General features: G+C 38.2%; 1 protein-coding gene across 1 annotated transcript in view; it reads left to right on the forward strand.

Moving 5' to 3' along the window:
- Positions 1-24,422, forward strand: part of LOC127933904 (G protein-activated inward rectifier potassium channel 4) — a 29,170-nt gene extending 4,748 nt beyond the window's left edge. Inside the window, exons 2-4 of the mRNA XM_052531012.1 lie at positions 6,287-6,369; positions 7,964-8,840; positions 23,078-24,422. Coding sequence (XP_052386972.1) covers positions 6,307-6,369; positions 7,964-8,840; positions 23,078-23,418 — 1,281 coding nt within the window. The 5' untranslated portion in view covers positions 6,287-6,306 and the 3' untranslated portion in view covers positions 23,419-24,422. The remainder of the gene's footprint in view (positions 1-6,286; positions 6,370-7,963; positions 8,841-23,077) is intronic.
- Positions 24,423-24,734: the final 312 nt, after the last annotated feature.

Raw genomic sequence — 24,734 nt, forward strand, 5'->3', positions numbered from 1 at the left:
CACCCCCGCAAACACACACATACAAATCCAGAAAGGACAGCCTAGAGTGCACGGCTTTGTTAGCGCTCTTCACTGAGTTTCATTGGACCAGTGATGCATGCATTCACACACACACACCCTATAAAGCCTTTTGGAGTTGGCTGCCCATGTGAACTTCCTGAAGCATCACTTGTGTTGGTGTAGGACTATGAGGAATGTCGCTGTCATGGCGCCAATGCTCCAAAGACAGCGTCCGGCTTAGTTTCAGCCACTGCTATTCCTGTCACTGATAGGACGAGATGCACTCCTTTCATTAGGCTAACTGTCCTTAGTGTTGTCAGGATGTCTGCTTGAAGGCTTGGTGTCATTCAGAGCGATAGGGATGCTAATACACACTTGCATGCCTGAACACACACGCAGGCGAGTGAATGCAATGCTGGCAGCGAGCCGTGCTGGATGCTGTTCATTCCAGGGGCATTTTAACTCATTTGCCCTGACTAACCTCAAAGTGCCATAACAGTTTCAGATATAGACGGCCGAGCCATCATCGCGCTCTCTCTGCTGTGCGTACATGCACGTCCGCACACATTCACACTCACACTTACACCAGAGACCATGCTGCAGCGACGACATTGACCAAGTGTCCGAACGGAGTCTGAATACTGTATATTCAGATCTCTCGTAAAGTAAACTCTAGTCCTTAGATTGAATGTTTACAGCTCTCTGATTTGAGTTAATGGTAACACAACACAAAGGTAAACAAATAAAATATATCATTTTTTAAATAAGTGTTTTATTTTCATAGTTTATATTTAAAATTGTATACATTATGACTATGCACTATGATTATTACTATGCACCTGAAAGTCCCTCCAGTTTGGGAGGGATATTGCACACAATTTAACATGATTTACTCACCTTCATTTAATTCCCAGTATGTTTTTTTTTTTTTTTTTTTTAATGCAAAAGAAGGCATTAAAGAAAAAATGTGTGGTTGTTATTTTCCTTGCAACTAAAATGAATGCTCTCAAGCTTCAAAAGGATGCAAACGTGTTATAAAACGTGTCCCTGGCTTGTGTACTATATTTTACACTAAATGTAATGACTTTTGTCTGTTCCACATACATTTATCATTTGGCTTTTGAAAATTATGAATGCAGCACACAAGTCAAAAGGATGACTTTTTAAAATATTTTCATGGTGCCCTTTAAAAGCTTGACAGCTTCAGTTCCCATTCATGGTAATTGCATGGAGAACAGCCTTCATAATCTTTCATTCTATGTGTAGCAGATGTAAGTAAATCATGTGGGCTTTGAAGGACACGAGGAAAGAGTCAATGATGACAGTTTTTCATCCTTCACAGAGTGTTCCCTTTAAATAGAAAGTGTATATGTGCAGTGCATGCGCAGAAAAGCATCAGTAAAGAGTGTGTTGATATTTCATCAGGAGCACAGAGGGAAATTCACCCACAAGTCTTTGCACACAAAATATAGCAAAACTAAATGTGGTGAGAGCAAGTGGTGTGTCCGGATTTTCATGAAACGTAATTATTTTTATGTGCACTTTTTGCAGTTGTTCACTGGTATAAATCTATGTGCGAAGATTAATGCTTCATAGGCGCCAAGTACGAAAAAAAAATCTGTGTTTTTGTGTGGCAAAATGTTTAAGGCCCTGTGAAAACATAAATGTGTCTGTTACAGTGAAACAGATACAGTACATGTTATAAATTCACCATAATGTTGCAGGGCATTCCATATGAACCATTTATTTTCTACTTTTCAGCTTCAGAGTGTGTTCAGCGTGTAGGCAGCAGTGAACACTGCATTGAATTTTACACAGCTATAGAAATTCTTAGGTGGAAATTCTAAGGAGAAAGCTCCGGTATGTGTTCACCATTCAAAAATCTGGCTTGTTGAGTTTGTTTTGATGACTCTTGAGAATTGCTTACTCCTACAACAGAAAAAGGGAAGAGAGGTAAAATCGCGACCCATGACTGCAGGACATGGATGAATGGACTCGTATCTGAGTAGTAAAATGCATTGCTGCAGCGTGTGCTCTTTCTTTTCCTCCCCCACCAGTCATTACTCTCCCATGTGTTTGAGTAGATCGAGTTGTTGGACATCATTGGTACTGCAGTGTGTTGACACAACACGTGGGTAATTCCCTAGACACTGCAGGAAATGTCTCTCTTTTCAATAAACCAGCTGTTCCTATTTATTGGGGGGGGGGGGGTTAACAGCACTGCAGTCTGTTGAAAAATCTGCAGGTTTAGCAAGTTTAAGCGTCTCCCTGATCGCTGCGCTGATCTGCTCTAAGAGGCAATAATGTAGGGGTAAGATCATGTGCGAGGAACTCTGACAGCAGCTGAACCCTCCACCAAACCTTCCATTAAAACACTAATTAGTATTGATACAAGTGCACGCCTGTGGTGTCTTTCTCATAGAAAAGAGATCACTTATCTCTGCGAAGAGAGGCTGAGTTCAGCAAATTATACAGTAGGATTTTTACAGTGCAATTACAGCAGTCTGACAGCCACACGTCACTATGCAAACCTGACGCCTGCATTCTCCAACATTAAAATATTGCGCCAGAATTACGCTCTGTTAACAATTCTCATGCATGCATTAATCCATTCATTTAAACAGCACACCGTATAAGAAACCTTGACTGATTACCGCTACTGAGTCATACTGAAAGTATGATTCCCAAACAAATGATTCAGTTAGTTCGTTTTAGTGAGTCAAAAAACAAACAAACATAACTAGTGTAAGTCAGACTCCCAAACTTACAACTCTGAGGAGTCAGTTCTCATTGTGACCAGAGTATACTGATACTTTAACAAATGACTCATATAAACTGGTTCTTTATAGTGAATCAAAAGCAAATGCTCTGTGCTGATTCCAAAATGAATTACTTACGATTTGGTTCTTTTTAGTGAATTTATAAAATGTATAGACCCACAGCACACAGATGTGTTATGTAGGATCATAAAACTCACAATTACGTGTAGTTTAAAATGTTTTCTAAAAATAAAATCAATCAAATGTTACCAGTCTTTTTTAGCTTTATCCATGTTCTATTTATTCCTAGGCTGTATTTATTTGTGTGCATGTATGCTGTTAAAAGTCAATAAAAGTAAATGCATAATTTTGACATTTTGAAGTGCATAAATTATATTGCTTTACATTTATCTCTTATGCATTTTCCCCCAAACATTTCTTACTCGAAAGTATTGATGAAATCATTGACGAGATTAAGGAACCAGAACCAAAATCATTGAATGCAAGCTTGTCTCTCTCTCTCTCTCTCTCTCTCTCTCGCTCTCTCGCTCTCTCTCTCTCTCTCTCTCTCTCTCTCTCTCTCTCTCTATGCTGTGTCCCCTGTCTGGCTAGCAACCAGATTCCAAAACCACAAAAAGCATGCTACTCTAAAAGCTTGATAAGGAGCTTGTTGCCTCTTCAGAACTGCATGATAAGCAGGAGGGAACAGACTCTGCTCTGGCTCATTTCACCAGCATGCAACCATCAAAGTCAAATGGAGTTGCACAGGGACCGTTTTGTCATAAAATGTGGAAATGGCAGAGGAGGGGACATTGAGGAGGCCTGCTGTCTGTCTGTGATGTATTCTCCATGTGCATCTCGGATGCAGGTCACGTCAGTGTGCCCTTTCACTGCAGACCTGTCAGTCAACACTGTATTCCTGAGTGGATGGCGGCTCTGACGTGCCATCTGCGCGCAAGCAGGGCCGTGCAAATAGGGATGAGTGATGTCACTGCAGTAGAGTGGAATTAGACAAATAAGAAAGAGGGTCAAACAAAGGACTCAAATCTCCAGTGAGACTGGACTCCAATTCCTGTGAAATCTTCACTACTGATGAGTTTAGCTGTTTTGCAACAGAGATTCTTTCTAGGAGGCACTAATTATCCAGAGATCAGCTGTTGCCCAATACAGCAGCAGATCTCTACAAGGTGATGATTATCTCATTCCCCCACCATGAGGGTTATTTTCTCTGCCCTGAAAATGTGTGTGGCCATTGCTAGGCATGGAATAGAAATATGCAACGCCATTTGTGGTAATCAGTTCACCTGATTACTCTACATTGATTTACTCTCCTAGCTGATCAATGCCTGTTTCAAGGACTTTTTTTATGGAAAAAGCAGTGGGGGATTTGTAAAATATCCATCTAAATAGGCTGCACTCTCTCTTTCTGGGTTTTACTCTCTTCCTTTTCATACACTATATTTTAGAGGAAAATCTGCCATTGTTTGTATGAAAGTTATTTAACGATTATCTTAAACAGCTTTCAGAACACAGGAGTGCACATGCCTAGCAGGACTTGCAGATGAGTTGTGGGAGTTTTTCACTGTCATTAGGCACCTTATGTAAGCGATTAGCATAGATGATGACATTACCAACAGCTGCACAGGTGCAGTGTGGGAGTGACCAGGATCTGGAGCTCAATCATTGCTTAATGAACCATGTCATGACATCTGAACTTAAACTAACCAAAATCCTGTTTTCCATACCTAAGATCCGTTAAAAAAAAAAAAAAAAAAAAAAAAACATAGGTACAGTAAGATGTAGTCTACAGCCCTCCTCCAAAATCTAGTGGCTATAGGAACCTGTTGGGACACCATCAACATTTCATTGGTCAAATTTGTATTTTATCTTTCATTTGTTTTCTATTTTATTTAATTTATCCAGAGTTGAAAAACTCTTTATTGCAACTCTTTTTTGAAATGCAGAAAGGTTTCAAGAAAATAGTTAGAATTCATGGACCCACTTTATATTAAGTGGCCTTAACTACTACGTACTTACATTTTAATTAATAATTTAGTACAATGTACTTATTGTGTACATACATGTTTTTACATTGTACTTCTATTTAAAAAAAAAAAAACGACATGTAATTACAACTGTATTTAATTTCTGTAATTACATTTATAATTACACTGTTGACCCATACTTTACACCTTAACCCACTCTTAAACTTACCCATACCTCCAACCCTCTCCCTAACCTTACCCCCATCCCACCTCAATAGCAGCAAAAGTGTTTTACAATACAATATGAACACAATAAGTACATTGTACTTATTTTTTTTTATGTAAGTACATAGTAGTTAAGGCCACCTAATATAAAGTGGGACCGAATTCATTTAAAATTGACTATTTCCAACTCTAGTATATTTGTGTGAGTCTATTTTTTAGGCTTGTAACATCATATCGCTAGCATAGCGAGATGCTAACAGCAGACACTGTTGAAGTCAATTATGAGTCATCTGACACAGAGATGCTGCCCTCAACAGATCTTTGCAAATCAGTTACTTATGAGATTTCATTTGAGTTTGGATGTTGTAAACAGCAAGACAGCTCAGTAGGTTTTGAAACAGAGCCAATGTGCTTCTTTTTGTCCTACGCTACAGCAGTACTTTCTGTTCAGGCCCTACCCGCTCAGAGGCTGGCTCGATAGATTTGACAGGTGAACACTAAATGTGACTGAATGGAGATAGTGAGTGCACAGAGGTGCTCACCCAGGTTGGCGTTTCTTCTACGTGTATGAGGGAAGGTTTGACTGGATGATGGAGACAGCAGAGGCAGCTTTCATGGCCTGACGGTGCTGATGCAGTTATTCTTTAGGGAGCAGGGAACAGCTGAGGCTGCCAGTCTGTTTTAGGCACAAATTCAACTCAATACACACACTCAGAAAGTGCATTTCCCTTGTGAGCTTTGATTTAATCCTTCAAGTAACCATCAAAGATGTTCCCCTAAAGGTGTCTGAGTGTGTGCGGCTTGCTCCATCTCAAAGTCATGTTATGTCACATGTAAAAAGACACTTTATTTAATGTGAGAACCTGAGCAGTCAGGTTTAGTTTTTCTGTTTGTCCATTAGAGAGTCAGACAACCATGGTTGAACAGAATTCCCCATGGTGTCTGACATAATAAATATGTTTACTCACCTAATTGGGAGGGTGAGAAAGTGAGTGAAACATTAGCTGGTCAGATGAACCCTGATTTTGAATGCACCTTGTTTGCTCGAGTGAATCTGTAAACAGTGGTAATCCTAAAACAACCCATTTAATATTCGGATAGGGCACAATAAATCCATGTAATGACATTTATCCATCTGAACGGGATAATGGTAATGTATCAAGGCTTAAAGTGGTAAATCCCAAGATTGACTGAATGAGCATTCATTAAAGATCACTCAGTATTTCCCCCTCATTAAAAGTACTACTTTTGGAAACGTGTTTAAAATCATAAAATGTTTGTTATAATTTCTTCTTTTCTGTTATCTGTCCGTTTCAGGTTTGCAGTCGAAGCTGAGGATGGCAGGAGATTCTCGCGTCCACATGGACCACGACATGGAAATAGGAGTGACTCCAAGAGAGGTCAGTTGTCCCCAATATCCCTTTCAACTTCAGTAATAAGGAGTATACTGTAACCAGGAATAGAAAAACAAAGCTTCAGCATTTAGAATACGACTACAAATGATAAATTAATTGATTTATTTAATGTTTTTAATATATTTTAATCATTAACCCATCTAAATAGCAGTTCAATCCAGTGGCCTTCAAATAAATCATAATGGGGGCAGTCAAAACACAAGGAACAAAAGCAATGGGTGATGATGTGAATGGATTAATTAACCAAGACATTTGGACAATAATTGTAATTATTTACCATTTTTAATAAAACATCAAACTATTATTAGAAGCCTTATATATTTTTTTTTTATATTCTCAAGGAAATTAGCTGCCAATAAAGTGTTAGGGACATTATGCAAAATAGGTTATTACCCAAAGCTCAATCAAGTATTTCAGGGAGTTGTGCAATAATCTATATATAAAGACATATATTTATAAAGCTGAATATGTTATGTCTAATTTATTTAAATTTAAATCATTTATTTAATTTATGCTAAATGCATATTTCATTTATGACTTAAATGATGAGGACTGGTGAATATAATAGCTAACTTGATCTACAAAGTAGGAGTCACACCAAATGCTGGAATTTGGCTCTAGTTGTAGATGTTTGTTTGCTATTTTTTTGGCCAATATTTGGCTTTATCTGACAGAAAATTGGGGGCCGCAGGTGTTTACACAGCAGGAGGTCTCTGTGTGTTTCGGTTTCTCATAAGCACTTCAAGACCTTCCTATAATTGACTGCCACCACCACCATGATGCCACGTTTCAATTAACAACAAAGCACACTCTTCCACAAAGGGAAAGATAACATGCCATTGTGTTCTTGTCTCATGTGGAGGCCATGGTGTTATGGACTTGGGAGGGGGCAAAGATTCTTATCTGGGCTTGCCAGTGTCCCATGTGGAAGAGGAAGGTAATAGGGGAAGTGTCCCATGGAGCTGATGTAGAACATGGAATCAGAAAAATGGACTAGGGCCAAGATAGAGAGAACATATGATAGAGAGTACAAGAGGAGAGAGAAAAAAGAGCAGCAATAGAAAACAGAAAAACCCATCAGTTATGTTATGTTGCAGTAATCTGAACGTTCTGTTTGTGCAGAGACACACCATAACAATTTCAAGACGGTTACAAAAGATATCAGTGCACTTATATTGTTAGAAAGGAACAGTATGCAGTACGAATGCTTGATGTTGGCAACTGTGCCATCCACACTGTCATTGTCTGGCTTACAGCATCTAATGGAAGAGATAGAAGAGGCAGATGGGAGCTATTGATCTGCCTTGCAAAATATGTTGAATGATTGCAACACCAGAGGACCTGTAGGAAGCATCACATCATGCATGTACAGTATTATGCCTCCAGAAACCTCCCTAGCAATCTCCCAAACACTGATGCTTAATATAGGTCTATGGGTTCAGAGTATCTGATATTGTAGCCTGTTTTATCATCGTCATCAGTATTTTGAATTGAGACAGACCTCTGCAAAGAATTCTTTATCACACTGATCTTGTAAACGAAGGATGAATTTGTTCCTTATCTCTCTACCTCCTTGCAGCAGGTGAAGAAACTCCCCAAGCACCTGAGGGAAGCACAAATCCCCACGGATCGCACCCACCTCATCTCTGATCCTGTTAAGAAACCCCGCCAGCGCTACGTACAGAAAGACGGCAAGTGCAATGTCCATCACGGAAACGTTCAAGAGACCTATCGCTATCTCAGCGACCTCTTCACAACACTGGTTGATCTACGTTGGCGTCTCAGTTTCTTCATTTTCACCTTGGTCTACGTGGTCAACTGGCTCTTTTTTGGGGTTTTGTGGTGGCTCATTGCATTAATACGAGGAGATCTTCTACATGCTGATGAGGAGGGCTGGACCCCTTGTGTGGAAAACCTCAACAGTTTTGTCTCTGCGTTCCTCTTTTCCATAGAAACAGAGACTACCATTGGCTATGGCTATCGTGTCATCACAGAGAAGTGCCCAGAAGGGATTATACTTCTACTGGTGCAGGCCATCTTGGGCTCCATTGTAAACGCCATGATGGTGGGCTGCATGTTTGTAAAGATCTCACAGCCCAAGAACCGAGCAGAGACACTGATGTTCTCCCACAAGGCCGTGATCTCAGTGCGGGACAGCAAGATGTGCCTGATGTTCAGAGTGGGTGACCTGCGGAATTCGCACATCGTGGAAGCGTCAATCCGTGCTAAACTCATTCGTTCACAGCAGACGAAGGAGGGTGAATTTATACCTCTCAACCAGACGGACATCAACATAGGCTTTGACACAGGAGACGATCGCCTCTTTTTGGTATCGCCTCTCATTATCTCCCATGAGATCAATGAGAAGAGTCCTTTCTGGGAGATGTCCCGGGCACAGATGGAGAAGGAAGAGTTTGAGATTGTCGTCATCTTGGAGGGCATGGTCGAAGCTACAGGTATGTTCTCCTTCACATCAAGCAAACCGTTGACCTGAATGTATTAACTGCCAAGCTCTGTAGAGCAGCTGACCTCAATGAATTTTTTTTTTTTTTTTCTGTAAGAGAAGGTCGGTCATTTAAATGTATACAAAACTGCAACACATTAATCATTTGCTGACAATGCTGAGTCATCCCTTCAAAAAGCATGCTGACTGCACAAAATAGCATTCAAGAACTGACAAGAAGATAAATGTTTCAGTATTGATGCTAAGGCTATATTTCCAGCATGTGAGTGAGGGTGGATTTGAGAAACCTCTTGTTGTCCGGCTAGCAGTCTTTGCAAACCTGTCCAGGCTGGAGTTGTGGAAAGAGGTGAAAGGTGATGAAAGTACTCCGGTTATGTTCCACTCTGCTGGAGGGGGTCCTTTGGAAAGCTTATTGGAGCAAAAAAAAAATAATAATTTTTCCATTTTAATTAACATTGTTCCAGTTCTCAGGTCATTGATACTCAATGACAGTAAGGCAGTTTTGAAATATCTTTGAGACCACAGTTGCGGTATTATAGTTTAAGACGTTTGGACTAATATACAATCCAAAACAAAACAGAGAGCCCAAGGTATTGTGGCATTCAAACTGATTATTAATAATGCTGTTGATTTGGAGTTACTGTGGCAGTCCGTGTATAGTTTTTTTCAGTCTGCATCTAATTTAAAATCTGTTACCTTAAAAATTAGTCATATTCCGCTTAACATAATCAATTGCGATTACATTTAAGCATGGTCTGTACAAATTTAACCGCTACGATTTTGATACATGGTCTTCAGCAGCAAAATTGCAAACTGAATATATGAAAGTGAATGGATTATCTAGATATCCTATTCTCGGCTACTGTTTGGTTGACCTTGCAGAAAACTGTGTGCAATATTGATCTGAGTAGATCTCCTTATTCTAAGGGCTGTTTAGGGAATGAAGAGGCCTCGATTGTCTAATGTGTCTACACTGATTGTAGATTCATTCCCAGGCTGAAACATTTCCCATGGTTTATCAGATATTTTAGGTGAATGTTTGCTATTCAAATTATGTATTGGGCGTTTGTCCAAAGAGAACTTGCACTGCTAATCTAAACCCAATTCATTATACATGCTTCCCCGTGAAGGCATCGTGTTTTGTGCTTATTTCGCAGTGAATACAAATTAGGTATCAACAAAGAAAAGGTGAAAAGCATCGTATGATGAAATTGTAATGCATTCATAAGGCAAAAATGTGCATGTTTGGAAGTTTTTGTAACATAAACATTAATTTGATATTGACTGAAATATCCAAGGACCTAATGGAGAGAATTTAATTTTACACTAACCTTGCTCTGGGCCCTAGACAATATGGCTTATGCCATATGACATAGCAGCAGTCTCCTCAACCTTCCTATCACTTTGAAATGTTTTCCACTTTCCACTGTATAGATGTGCGTACTTAAGCACATGTCAATAGCTAAGGGCTATGATGCAACAGATCTACAGAAGTCTGTGTAAATGATGACTTTGACAGATTACCAGGTATAGATTAGGGTGCCACAGTCCAGGATAAACCTACAAATAGGCTCGCTGGCCTCTCTCAGATCGAAGTCTACTCCCACTTGCTAATGAGGGATGATGGCTTCCTTTTGATGTGCAGTAGAGCGCTAATGACCTGGTGAGTCCAATAAGGTCACAAACAACCTGATGTATGATTTGTAGAACACAGCAATGTTTTAATTTAGCCCTGGAATGTGTCAGAGATGATGGATAGCCGCTTTGGTCTAGTCTATTATTTTTCCAGTACCGAGGGTCAGAAGATCTACAGTGATTCTCTTGAGTACTGCTTGCAATTTGCATGAACCCGATGGGAGTCTAATGATTGTTAGTCTAATATAATTTGCATCATTTAACTTTTGCAACATAAGGGGTTTTCAACAAGTCTCAGTTAGCTTAATGCAGTACATGTTGCTTTTAAGGGCTTTTAAATAATATAATAAATAACAAGAAAACATATAGAATAGAAAAATAATAGAGAGAGCTAGTTTTAGAGGTCTTTTACTATATACAAAGTTGTATAATAAAAAAATAAATATAATACATAACGATTAGAAAGGTAGTCAGATTTAAAGCTGCAGTCAGTAACTTTTGAGGCTCTAGCGGTTAATAAACAAAACTGCTTGCGTCTTGCGGAAGAACATCTTAGCTGGAGCTACTTCTCTCTGTTTATGTCTATGAAGAATCACAAAGGTACTGGGTTACTCCGCCGCGGTACCCCCGAAGCAATCTAAAATAGTCCGAATATAAACACTTATTATAGGTGTACCCTAGTGATTCAGGACAAGCTAAAAACACGGTTTGGAAAATGGATTCATGGTCTACTCGCTTATTATGTTAATTTTTCTACATTTTGAACACAAAAAAAGTTACGGACCGCAACTCTGATTTTTTCACAGATTATCTGTCTCATATTCTACTGTCAGGACATAATGACAGGTTTAATAAATTTGTAAAAAATATTTTTTTTACAAAAGTTCCCTACAGCACCTTTAATTTTTTTAAGGGTAGAATTAGAATAGTGAGTGTTAAAGTCAGAGGGTCAAATAAAGATGGAAGAGATGTGTTTTAAGCCAATACTTGAAGATGGCTAAGGACTGCTGGGATTGAGTTGGGAAGGTCATTCCACCAGGAGGGAACGGTTAATGTTAAAGTCTGTGAAAGTGATTTTGTGCTTCTTCGGGACGGCACAATCAAGCGACATTCACTTGCAGAACACAAGCTTCTAGAGGGCACATAAGTCTGAAGTAATGAATTTAGGTAAATGGGTGCAGAGCCAGTGGTAGTTTTGTAGGCAAACATCAATGCCTTGAATTTTATGCGAGCAGCTATTGGAAGCCAGTGCAAATTGATAAACAGAGGTGTGACGTGTATTCTTTTCAGCTCATTCAAAATTAATCTTGCTGCCAGTTTTAGCAATGTGGTCTGAGAAAGTCAGCTGATCATCAATCATAACTCCAAGGCTTCTAGCTTTTTTGAAGGAGTTTGTTGATGTGCCTAACTTGATGGTGAAATTGTGATGAAACAATGGGTTTGCTGGAATCACAAGCAGTTCTGTCTTGGCAAGGTTGAATTTAAGGTGATGTCCTTCATGTCCTTCATCCAGTAAAAAATCTCTGTTAGACAAGCTGAGATGCGAGCAGCTACCATCGGATCATCAAGATGTAATGAGAGGTAGAGTTGAGTCATGATATGATCACAAAAAACAGCTTTCCCCTAGTGAAAGGTTCATGTCACTGCAGAACATGATATATTTGATGCACTCTTTTCTAAAAACAGGTGAGCTGGCTAAATAGGAATAATTGCAAAGCGTCACAGGCAAGCTTCTGAAACTAAGCCACTTTGCAAAAAGCAGTGCAAAAAAAATATTGGGTCCCACTTTATATTAAGTGGCCTTAACTACTATGTACTTACATCAAAAAATAAATATAATGTACTTAATTGTGTTCATATTGTATTGCAACTTTTTTTTGCTGCTATTGAGTTGGGAAACAGATTGGTGGTATGGGTAAGTTTAAGGGTGTGTTAAGGTGTAAGGAATGGGTCAACGTGTAATTATACATGCAATTACAGAAATTAATTACAGATGCAGATATTTTTCAAATATAAGTACAATGTAAAAACATGTATGTACACAATAAGTGCATTGTACCAAATTAATTATTACAATTGAACTACAGTACATAGTAGTTAAGGCCACTTAATATAAAGTGGGTCCAAATATTGATTATAAAAATAATTATTTGGAATGAATCAAATAGTTAAAAACTGACTATTTTACAAAAAATATATATATATATATATATAGATATATATAAAGAGAGAGAGAGAGAGAGAGAGAGAGAGAAAGAAAGAGAGAGAGAGAAAGTCATGTCTCTGGTGCATGTCACCTGAATCTGTACTAAGTCTGATGCATCTGTAATACTTCCAAACTAGCTATTATGTAGTACAATTAACGCTGAAACCTTAGTAGCACAGGGCAAAAAGTCTATCAATATTTTTAGTTTTTAAAATCAATTGGTGTTAGTAATCAAAGATCTGGATCAAATTAGAGACAGACAACCTGTCCTGAGTGCTTGTCTTCTTGTCAACATAATGAACGACTGAAACACAGCAGCCCATTGAGTGCTCATAACCAGCGGCATCTACTAAATATGTCCGGTGGCATTAAGATAAGCTTATCTGTGTTTTTAGGTAGCGTCCATTAACTTTCCATTCATTTTGTTATTAATGACTCTCAAACCCATAGATTGAAACCCACACCTTGCTTTGAATTAATTTTCTATAACTAAAATAGATTTTTAAATGCCAACTTTATGAGGTGGAGTTTAAATTAAGAGAGGAACTGTGGAAGTTTGAAGGTTATTGATATGTGCTTGAGTGGTTTAAATTTTACCACCGACTATTAGTGTTGGATTTTCATTTAAAGTTCTGGCATCCTCTGAAGGCAGTGATTTTCAGTTCTTGTCTCTTTGCCACTCATGAACTATTAGACAAGTGTTTGTACAGTAACAATATAATTAGTGGATTATTATTATTATTTACAGATGTTTTTTATTACCCAGGCTTTTCATTTTTCATAAAACTGCACTTTTAAAGTATAATTATCTATGCACATTGAGACAAAGACTTATGCGACATTTAGCCATGTAAGGTGATCCATACTTGGAATTCATGCTCTGCATTTAACCCATCCAAAGTGCACACACACAGCAGTGAACACACACACACCGTGAATACACACCCGGTGCAGTGGGCAGCCATTTATGCTGCGGTGCCTGGGGAGGAGTTGGGGGTTCAGTGCCTTGATCAAGGGCACATCCGTGTAGTATTGCCGGCCCAAGACTCAAACCCTAAACATTAGGGTTAGCAGTCAAGCTCTCTAACCACTAGGCCATGACTTCCCTACACTTCCCCGACTTCCCCACTTCAACACACATATAATGCATAATGATGTACTGTATGTTAAAGCTAAATTATAAAACTTACAATGACAAGGAACATAGAATCGTGCAAGGTTTTCCTGCATGGGAACACAGCAGTTCCTATGATGGTGCTTCTTATCGTAGGAGAAATGATAGTACTCATACGTGTCAGCAGATTTCAGTGTCACCATTGTTCTCCACAAATAGACTTAGGAAGCCCTGGCCTTGAGGTGCTGTGCCCTTTATTTATAGATTTGAAAAGCATCTGTGCATGAAACCGGCCATTGCTAGATTATTGAGATAAACATACCCTCTCCATGTCTTTGTCTATAAATCAAACGTGCTCACAAACACACACACACACACAAACAGAGAGAGAGAGAAATATGCCATACTCAAACCTACACACTCTTCTGCTCTAAAACATGTAACACAAAAGCAGAGGGAGTCAAAGAGACTTTCAGAGCATTGAGTTCATTTCAGTTTCAATCAGTGCTACAATGTAGATCAGTGGTTTTCAGTTGGTTTTGTTTCAGGACCCAGATTTTACATCAAGTAGTGAACCAACACTGTACCAAGTTCAAGTAAGCAAAAATTTACTCGTAGTCTTTATATATACAGTGCCTTTCACAAGTATTGGAACAGTAAAGACATAATTGATTTCTCTGCTATGGATTATAATTGATTTCTCTGCTATGCTAATATGATTAAAAGATGAATATGTGACACGTCACGTTTTATTATTAGGTCTTTCGACACATACATGTTTTACTAAATGAAAAGGACAGCACTTTTAGATTTCATTCCACTATTTGATGTGAGCATAAATATTGAAACAGTTGAATTTTAGGCAGTTGTAAAAGATTAAAAGCTAATATTTAGTTGCAGATCCCTTGCATGTAATCAGAGCAGTGAGTTTGCAATCCATAGACATCACCAGACTCTTGGTCTTATGCTTTGAAATGCTTTTCTCCAGCCTTTAATGCAGCCAATTCAACTGTTGCTTGTATTGGGGAGTTTCTGTCTTTAGTCTCCTCGGATTTAAATCTGGAGATTGATTTGGGCAATCTATGACTTTACATTTCTTTGCCCTGATAAAGTACTTGACTGAACTGTGTTTTGGGTCAATGTCCTGATCCAGAACTTCCAGATTAAGTTCTTTTCTAATGAGTTTCGTGGCATTTTATTAGGTAATTTTTTTCTCCCTTTTTTTCCAAGCCGCAACAAACGCCAGCCTCCCTTTTTTGCAGAATGTGATATATCCACAGTGTATCATTCCACGCACTCTAGACAGTAATGGCGGCACTTTTAATACACTCTGCATCTTAGTTTTACTCCTCTACTTTGTGATCAACAAACAAGGGCTCTCATCAGTAAAGCCTGTTCTGTGATTAATAGCACCGGTAAATCTCCATCACAGGCTTTTAGATGGAGTGGCATTTAATACACAGAGCCGTAGATCACTGACAAGCTGCTCTATATCACGTTCATTAGATAAATCACATTTGATTATGAATGCTATATTGCATAGCTTGTCATTGTTAGTGTTTTCATTAATGCCATTTATGTTTTTGTTAATACAGCAAATAGCACTTGTCAAAGATTAATGCACTTTTGGAAGTTGAATGTAAGGGAAATGTCATTTTGGAATTTCTTTGGTCTAATGTGATAGTTCATTTTCTTGATGTTCATTATAAAAAAAATATTTTATTGCTGTAATTAATTTATAGCATTAACAAGATGACCCGTTGAATTCATTTTGGAAGCGATGACTGATGAATGTATTTTTAGTCCAGTGCCTGTATATTAGTATTGATTATGATATGATATAATTAGTATTGACCAAGTTCAGAGGCTGGCATTTATGGATAAACTTACTGTGGCATTTTGTGAAAAAAAAATATTTCTTGAATTTTTTGTATTTTAGGAGAAAAAAAAAATACAAATGTATGATAAATCTTTGAAAAACCTATGAATTTTGGATTTTAATTTGTAATGTTTAGGGCCGGGACTTGATTAAAAAAATTAATCTAATTAATTAGAGGCTTTGTAATTAATTAATTGAAATTAATCACATTTTAATTGCATATAAATATTTGACCTGAGAACAGTGAGAAGTATTTTTTTTTTCACATGGATTTATAGTATACCATTGAATAATGACTGAATACATAAGCTTAAGCAACAAAATATTGTTTATTTTTGTTCAACCAAGTCTAGCAGACCAGTGCAATTTTTGCCATGAAGTGTAGCAATAGCATATTTAGAAACAATTTAGAAATAGTACATTTCAGAAATTCAGGAAGCTTATAGGTGCTGGAACCTTCTCAATTACATTCAGAACATTGGAAACCCTGACTATTAGAAAACATCTCTCTGTTGCTTCAGAGGCCGTAACATGCTAATTCCAACTCTCAATAACCTTGGCCAAAACATTAAAGAGTTCAACATAAACTGCCAGTTGCACCAACAAAATAATACATAGTTCAACATAAAGTGTAAAGTTCACGCTAGCTGCTATATGTTTTGCGTTGAGGTGATACTTGAGGCTCGATGTGCTGCGGCGATATGCGAACGCTAGTTGGTGCATCAGTATAATCGGTCCCGCCGAAACTCATCCAGTGAGAAACGTTCCGCGGTGCAAAAATAAGTTATTAAAAATGCGGGAATTTTTTTTGTGTAATTAATTAATCTTAGTTAACGCGTTATTTTTTTGTGTAATTAATTAATCTCAATTAACACGTTAAAGTCCCGGCCCTAGTAATGTTATTATAACCTAAATATGCTATGTGAGGGTTTGAAACAGAAAATAGTGCTTTTCATCTTGCCGCTTTCTTGGTAAAGAAAACTCATTTTTACTTAAATTTATCAAAATGGATTTATTTATTTTATTTTGGAACCAAACTCTTTATACAGTACACACACACAAACACACACACACACACACATATACTGTATATATCAGAATGCCTGGGAATCAGCTGTAAGTAATCATAGCCATTCGGATATAGAACGATACTGAACCGCTACGAGTGTGATATTGCATTTATACAACAGTTTGATGGCACAAGTGTGTAAATAAATAAGAAACAAACACTGAGTGTGTGCAGGACTACTTCCTTCCACAAAGGATTAAAATCTTAGTTTGACAGTTTAAAAGCTGCACTCAAGATCCATTAATAATTCGAAAACATCACTTTTGAACTAGTAACATAGGAAACGTTGAGTTTCTTCAATTGAAAGCTTCTTGTATTTTACTGTATTAAAAACTCACTGTATTATGTATGAGTCAAATATTATGAGAGAGAGATGGACTGAACAAGTGTGATAAGCTGCATCTGATAAAGCATTCGTTCTTCAGTTCAATCCAATATTCACAATAAAACATTTGTTTGAATGTTCCCCAAGGAAAGCCATATATTTGTCGTACTGTTCTATCATCGGTTATAGGTTATAGGTGATTTCTAATGACAGCACTGCTCAGTGTTTTTGTTAACCATGTCTTACAGTCTGTTGTTAAAAAATAACTTGCTTGTTTACAAAACTTTTTCTTTCAATATAAAAGTCTTTAGGTCTTTAGTGCGACTCACTCATAAAAACTCACTCTTGTCGCCATCCACCTCAATCACTGTGGCATATTTTTGCTCACTATGATATTTTTCCAGTCGATACTGGAATGCGCGTGAACTACAAATCCTATTTTACCTAATAAATACACTAATAGTTTCACTTCAAATAGGCTACATGGTGAATATGGACACATTTGGATTTGTGCCTAACTTTACCATACATTGCATTTGAAATTATTTTTTTGGGGGGCTTGTTTTTTTTTTTTTCTAAGCCTATATTATTATATAATGCAATCATATTTATCCATTAGAATTATATATTTCTTTATATATTTCATTTTCTGTTCTGATACGGTTAAATTTTAAAGTTTTTTTTTTAAAGTGAGGGAAGCTAAAATATCCTATAGAGTTCATTTTGGTACATCATAACATTATTAGGCCTGCTGTTATTATTTCTGAAAATTGGGAATTTTTTTTATAATTTTAGTGTTTTTTTTTTTGAGCATGCCACAAATGAAAATGTTAGATTAATTAGTTACAATTTGTTATTATGGGTTAACAAATTTACATTAGGCTATTCATATGCTTGGCTTCCCATAGCAACAGAGTCTGGGTCAAACCTGGTTTTAATTTAAAATGTTTAAAATGTTATTGTGTGTTTGTAATTTAAATATTTTTAGCTAAAAGCCTATACAGCAAACCTACAGAGCTTCCAGTTAGTTATTTTTCAGAGCAAAAAACACCGGAATCTCCAGCCGCATGCAATCGTGTATATACAAACACACACAATATTTTTTATTTACAAGTTTTGTGTTTGATCGTGTTTTTTTTTTTTATATATATATTTCATTGCCCCTTCACATTGTGCGCTCTGGCGCCAACCCTGTGGAGCAGTCAGATATTTATTGTTCCTGATGCGGTCAGTGGTGGGGAGGTTGTACAATATGAGCCATCAGAACAAACCAGTCCATAACTGTTTTTGGTAAAAAAAAAAAAAAAAAAAAAAAAATATGTATATATATATATATATATATATATATATATATATATATATATATATATATATATATATATATATATATATATATATCCAAAATAAATTTTTGAGCAAGTATCAAACTAACTCCTTACTCTGGCCCGATTCACAATGGTATTCTTGTAATAATGTTTTCTAATTTGAGTGGTACTGGTAGGTTTCTGCGGAAAATAAGAGTTTGCCGATGTGCGTCGTTGCGTCATTACATCATATCTATATACATAAAGAAGCAGTCCCAGCTAGTAGCTTATATCACATGTGAGGATGCTGCTGTAACGGTTTAGTGCTAGTAAAAGCGCACAATTAAGGAATAAGGAGTCTTACCACTTACATTTTAGAAAGATCGCAAAGTATTCACCTGCTCACTGACCACCATATGGTTTTCAGAAAGTACACAGTGCTTAGCTTGTGTACCTAAAGGTTCCTAAGCATCACCAAGGCGCTGAATCTCACGGGAGAGGCAAGCTCAAATTTTACAAACCTCGGGTGAGGGGAGCATCACCAGAGGCAGCATATACAAGAAGACTTCTGTAACTGCCACCTCCACCTCCGCTGGATGTGAAAGCACAACTAAGCAGCCAGGAGACCGCTTCAGGGTGACCTAGCTGGACATCCATTAAATTCTCTGCAGTGCTGTGCCAGTTCTGCTGATCAAGGAGGCTCCCACAGAAGCCGGTGATCTCAGCCACCTAATACCGGAACATGAAGCCGGATGGCTGGTGGTGACGAGTGTTTAGTAAACACTCTAATTAAGCACTGCAAAGGAAACTCACAGAGTTTATTAGTAGACACATAACCACCAGCAATTTAATACACATAAATATATACAGAGAGGGTTACATACTAACCCACCCTCCTGCGCTGGAGCCCCGCTCAAAGAGCGCCTCCTTCTAGTCCGGACCATCAGTAAGGTGGTTGCTATGAACATAGAACCAGCCAAAAACATTATAGGTCCAGCATAGGAGACTGTTATGCGAGAGGTTTCCACCTAACCTCGATCAGGTGGAGAGCTGGTGGAACGAGTAGATCTCTCGGTATTGCTCTGATTCGGACGAGAGTGCTACCTCATCTGGATCACATCCCTTAAGTTCTGCTTACCTCCTCGTGACCCACAATTCCTCTTACCCCTGCCCGCATGTGGGGGAGGAGCATGAGTCGCGACACAAGCCTTCTTTGCCTGTCTTTGATCTTCAATTATATGTTGTTCAGACTCAGACCTGGACCTTTGTGTAACGAAGAGTCTGAAAGCAGCAGATCGCGCATTGGTCTACCTGAACTTCTCGATCACGGTCTCAACGGAAATACAGAAAAGTTCAGAAGGCAAAACCTGAGCATCGAGAAGAAAGCCTTTTCTTTCTTCCAGAAGTCTGCCAGGTTCATCCACAGATGTCTCTCCGGTACCATCTTGGCCGCCATAATCCTGGCCATGGCGAAGGTGGCCTGCTTGGTAGCACGGAGAGAGATCTGTGGTGAGGCGCAGCTCGGCCACCTGAACAGGAGAAAAGCCCTCGCCTCTATTCAGGTCTCTTAGCAGATCAATCTGATATGTTTTTTTGGGGTCTCACAGCGTCACCTTGCAAGCGCACTTTCATGGAAAGTCCAACTTTGCTGTGGCGCGGTCCATAGCTTCCAACAGCTCTTCATACGCACGGCAGGAGAATTGAGAAGGCTCAGCCTCAGCTTCTTCACCATCCTCAAATATCTCCTGCTTTTCCTGGGTAAAAACCCAGCAGAGTACTAACCTCAGTATCAGAAAGTGTTAAAGATATAACATCATCCTCGCGAGGTTCTCTCTCGTTTGCCGCCATTACGAGCGCGAAAGGGAAAGTTCAAACCATTCAGACAGATCCACCTGTGTTCTCACGAGCTCATTCTCTTCCGTGCCTCAGCAGCGGTGGGTCCTGAACTGCGGGAAGCAGGTGGCTGCCTTTTTTTCCTCAGAAAGAGAAACAAACGAGAGCGGGGCTTTTTTCAATGAAAAAACGCTCACAGTGCAGTAGATTGCCTCCTCAATACATTGCGTGCGTGCTCTTCCCCCAAATAATGACGCAAAGATCACGTGTGTCAACGAATGCAGACACGAATGTAAACATTGTCTGAATACTTGCTAGTAGTCGCCATGATATACAGAGAAAGATCGCTCTTTTCAGTTCTTTCAGATGCACGCTTCAGACAAAACAGTCAGTGAAGACAAAGAAGAGCATGACTTGTTCTCCCGGTGCCTGTTTATAGTCATGCCGGTAGTGAAGTCAGAGGTTATCACCGGCCAACAACAAGTATGCTTCAGACACGGGTCACGATGAGGTGTTCCCCATAGCGGCCCATAGAGGACGCAGTTCGAAGTTCCCTTGAAACAGAACTACAGGTAACGCTAATAAACATATGTATTCACGCAATGATGATGGTGGTACCTTTAACATTTTGAGAACAAAGCATAACAATATAAAAAAATTGTATCGTTTGATGTGATATGAACTAAGTAATCATTCAATTTAATCACCATTGTTACCATGATTTACTGTAGCCTAATGCTTCTCTTTTTTATCTCGGTTGGTTAGAACAAATGTGGTAGACATGTTACTTATGTGTTCAGATGACATTTTACGGTGAAATTTCTTATTTGGGTGATACTTCCAAAGCGTTGTATATGTAATTCCAAAGTACAGTGAATATGTACAACATGTACAACGATGCGGTGAATGACCGGTACACATGCTCCTCAAATCATTAGATTCATCCGCGCTGAAGAGCTGCACCGATGCACAACCCATGTAAAGAAAATAATTCCACAAATAACTGCAATTGCGGGTTTCAAACAGAGATGGCCACGGAGGCAAAACTAACAGACTGCTTACGGACTGTGCTTTAAATACATTATTAAATATTAAATACTTTTAAATAATATAATATAATATAATATTGTCCACTAATTAACTGCACAAAACACTATCGCTGACACAAACCCTCTTTAACCTCATTAAATGATTTAATTGTAATCCGGTTTGTAAATTTGTTTATCTAGCATACTTTTATTCATGGTATTTCCTGATACATGCATGCCACACAATCTGTCTCTAAATCAACATCTGCCTAATTGCTCTGGTTTCTATAAATTTACAGATGAATTTGCACCGCAAACAGCATAGAGTGTTAAAATATGCTTGATATTGACATCAACAGTTAATAGTCTGTTAAGGGTCTCCAACCTTTTAAAACCATCTTTTATTTAGCTACCAGTGCATAATTATATTATGAATTGCAGATTGCCTTTTATAATTAGCATTTACTGACCAGCTGCACATATTTGGGTCTTGACGCACCTGTTGAGAAGCACTAACGTAGATTGTGACGCCGTTGGCTTTAAATGCTGGCATGGTTTAATTCTCTATAATCTGAAATTACAGTTTTACCTTTAATATATGGCATCACTGACTATTATACCTATAAGCATGAGGTTTTAGTCCCGTTTTGTTCTTAATGTTTTACTCAAACATAAATGTAGTGATTAACATGGACTTTTCCATAATGCTAAGTCTACACTAAGATTACTGCACGATTTGAATTCCCATGATCCCATTTAAGGCAAAACACAAATCGCTGTACCAAAGTAGACGCGACTTGCATACAAATTTTGAAATTTCCTTTTGCCCTCTAGCTGTTTTAGAGCATGTGTATAATTTGCTCACATGAAAAGATAATGATCATCTTGAGAGTTTTTTTTTATTTTTTTTTTATGCATCCTGTGTATGAAAAATAGGCATAATCGATATGGAATGGGCAGGCACACAGCACATTAATTCAGGTCTACATGTCATCCTGAAGTCATGGGGCAACTATGCTGTTTAAATAGCTGTAACTCAAGATGCACATAGTTACACACTGCAACAAATAGAAAATGAAATATGCTGTTTTATCATTGTAATCACTTTGGCTTCCAGCTCACATGCCCAAAACCACTCAGAAAAGGAAATGTAAAACGTTCAGCCTTACAAACAAATTAATCTCCCTTTTGGAGATGTGATGTACAATTGGTGAAGTGTCTGAAAACTGTAAGCAGATACAGCACTCATGTGGAAAATTTATAATTTGTTGACATATTACAAATTACAAATAAATTATTTATTAAAATTAAAATTACAAAATATATATTTTATTTTAATTTAATATAAAATGTATATTCATAACAGATATTCTGGAACCAGCCATTAAATTAAATGTATTTTATTCTTTCAAATTTGAATGTAGTTTAATGAGTAACTCATTGTAGATAGAAGAAAATAGAGTTACATTCGTATTATAGTGACTGAGAAGAAAATAAAAACAATGCTTTGTATCAAATTACTGCATATATTATATATCTAAAATGGAGGGCAAACAGTAATTCAGCACTGTGAACTGCAGCTCACAAACTGATACAGCCCATATCTTACCACAAAAGCTTGTGATTTCAATATCATCTGACCTGTAAAGCACTGTAAACACTGAGAGCCTGTCTCATAAATTATTTCTTTCTCTCCCTCTCTCCCCACATTCATTTCTCTCTGTGTGTGTGTGTGTGTGTGTGTGTGTGTAAATAACCATGTGCACGTGTCCTTGTGTTTTTGTATGCACCTGCATGTGTATGCGTCTGTGCCCATATTGTTCTCCACGTATCCAGGCATGACGTGCCAAGCACGCAGCTCCTACTTGGATTCGGAAGTGCTGTGGGGCTACCGCTTCACCCCGGTGCTTTCTCTGGAAAAGGGCTTCTACGAAGTCGACTACAACAGCTTCCACGACATATACGAGACCAACACCCCAACCTATAGCGCTAAAGAACTGTCCGCTCGATTAAAAGAGAGTCCACTCCTCCCTCACCTGCCACTCCTCAGCCCCGACCTCAGGCAGCACACAGACCCCTTCTCCACCCAAACCACACGGGACGAGCGGGAGAAGGACGGCGAGAAGCCAGCGGAGGCCAACAACGGATCTGCCAACCGCTTGGAGGAGAATCCTTGAGGGACTTTGTAGAGACTGACAAGCTTCTTTCCCCTTGCATGGAGAGATATCCTTGCAATACCCATGCAATACGACCTCGGATTGCTCTAGAGAGCCGATCTGATGCATAGATCAAGGTTAGACGCACAAACAGATGAGAATCTGTATATTTATACATCATTGACACCTACACATACTCTATTTTCAATAGAATTTCATGGTATCAATCAACTCCCTGTACCTCAAGGACGAAATAGTAGCCATATACTGTCCACAATGAATGACTCAGAGGTCAAACCCCTTAATCTAACCATAGCAAATCAGCTTTAATAGAATCCCAATGCAAAAACACAACGCTTGCGTGTTTAGCCACGGCGAAGGCCTGCGAGGTTGGTTTCTTTAAGCTACTCTATTGTATGTTTTATCTGCATTATAATTATGCATTATAATTATCAATTTCCCCCTTATGTTGAAGTGCATGTGTTTGAATTTGATGCAAGATGGCCGCTGGAAAATGTCAGATTAAAGCACAACCGCTGCAGTGGCAGACACATGGTATGAAAACCTGCAGTACACTAAAACAATGGCAACGAATGGAAATATTGCACATGCATTGTCTCTGAAGTTCAATCTTGGCCGGTCCACACTCCTGGACTCGTATTTCATTTCTATCACATTTGATTTGTGTGCAAGTTTGAGGCCACTCGCGTGAGACTGTCAGTCGCATTTCCTAGCGGTCCGAAGAGCTGTGTTTCAAAGCATGAACCCTAAGGCGAGTTCTATACACTTTCTAAACAGGGTATTTTCTAAGGCATGCAGACTTCAAAAACACAAATGCTTTCTACAAAAATTGTACAAATAAATTATAGTTTAAGGTGAGAGGAGAGCTTCATTCACAGCAGAGACAACGGTGCAGTATTTTAAAGACACATTTTAAAAGGAACTCACCAATGGCAAGTCATTTTCATAGAATAATATTATATGCAGGCTATTTACATAAATAAAATATACAAAGCAACATATAAGTGACTACTGTTGTTATTTTGTTTGTTTTGTTTTTGTACAAGGGGATCAATTCCTAAATTAAAGCAATGTCAAATGCACGAAGCAGTGTGTGGTTAAATTAGGGAAAAGGATGAAGATGCCGATGATGATAATTTATAGAATCATTGAAAGTAAAGACATCAAGTAAATAAGTGAGTAATCAGAAAAGTGGCTTTAAAGTGTATCAGTCTTTCCATATCATCAAACACAATGTCTTTTGGGATTTTGGGTTCTATATGCACTATAAGGTAATTGTTTATCCAATATATAAAACATATATTTCAGTTTGATAT

Source organism: Carassius gibelio, chromosome A18 (assembly GCF_023724105.1).
Source record: "Carassius gibelio isolate Cgi1373 ecotype wild population from Czech Republic chromosome A18, carGib1.2-hapl.c, whole genome shotgun sequence".
NCBI lineage: Eukaryota > Metazoa > Chordata > Actinopteri > Cypriniformes > Cyprinidae > Carassius > Carassius gibelio.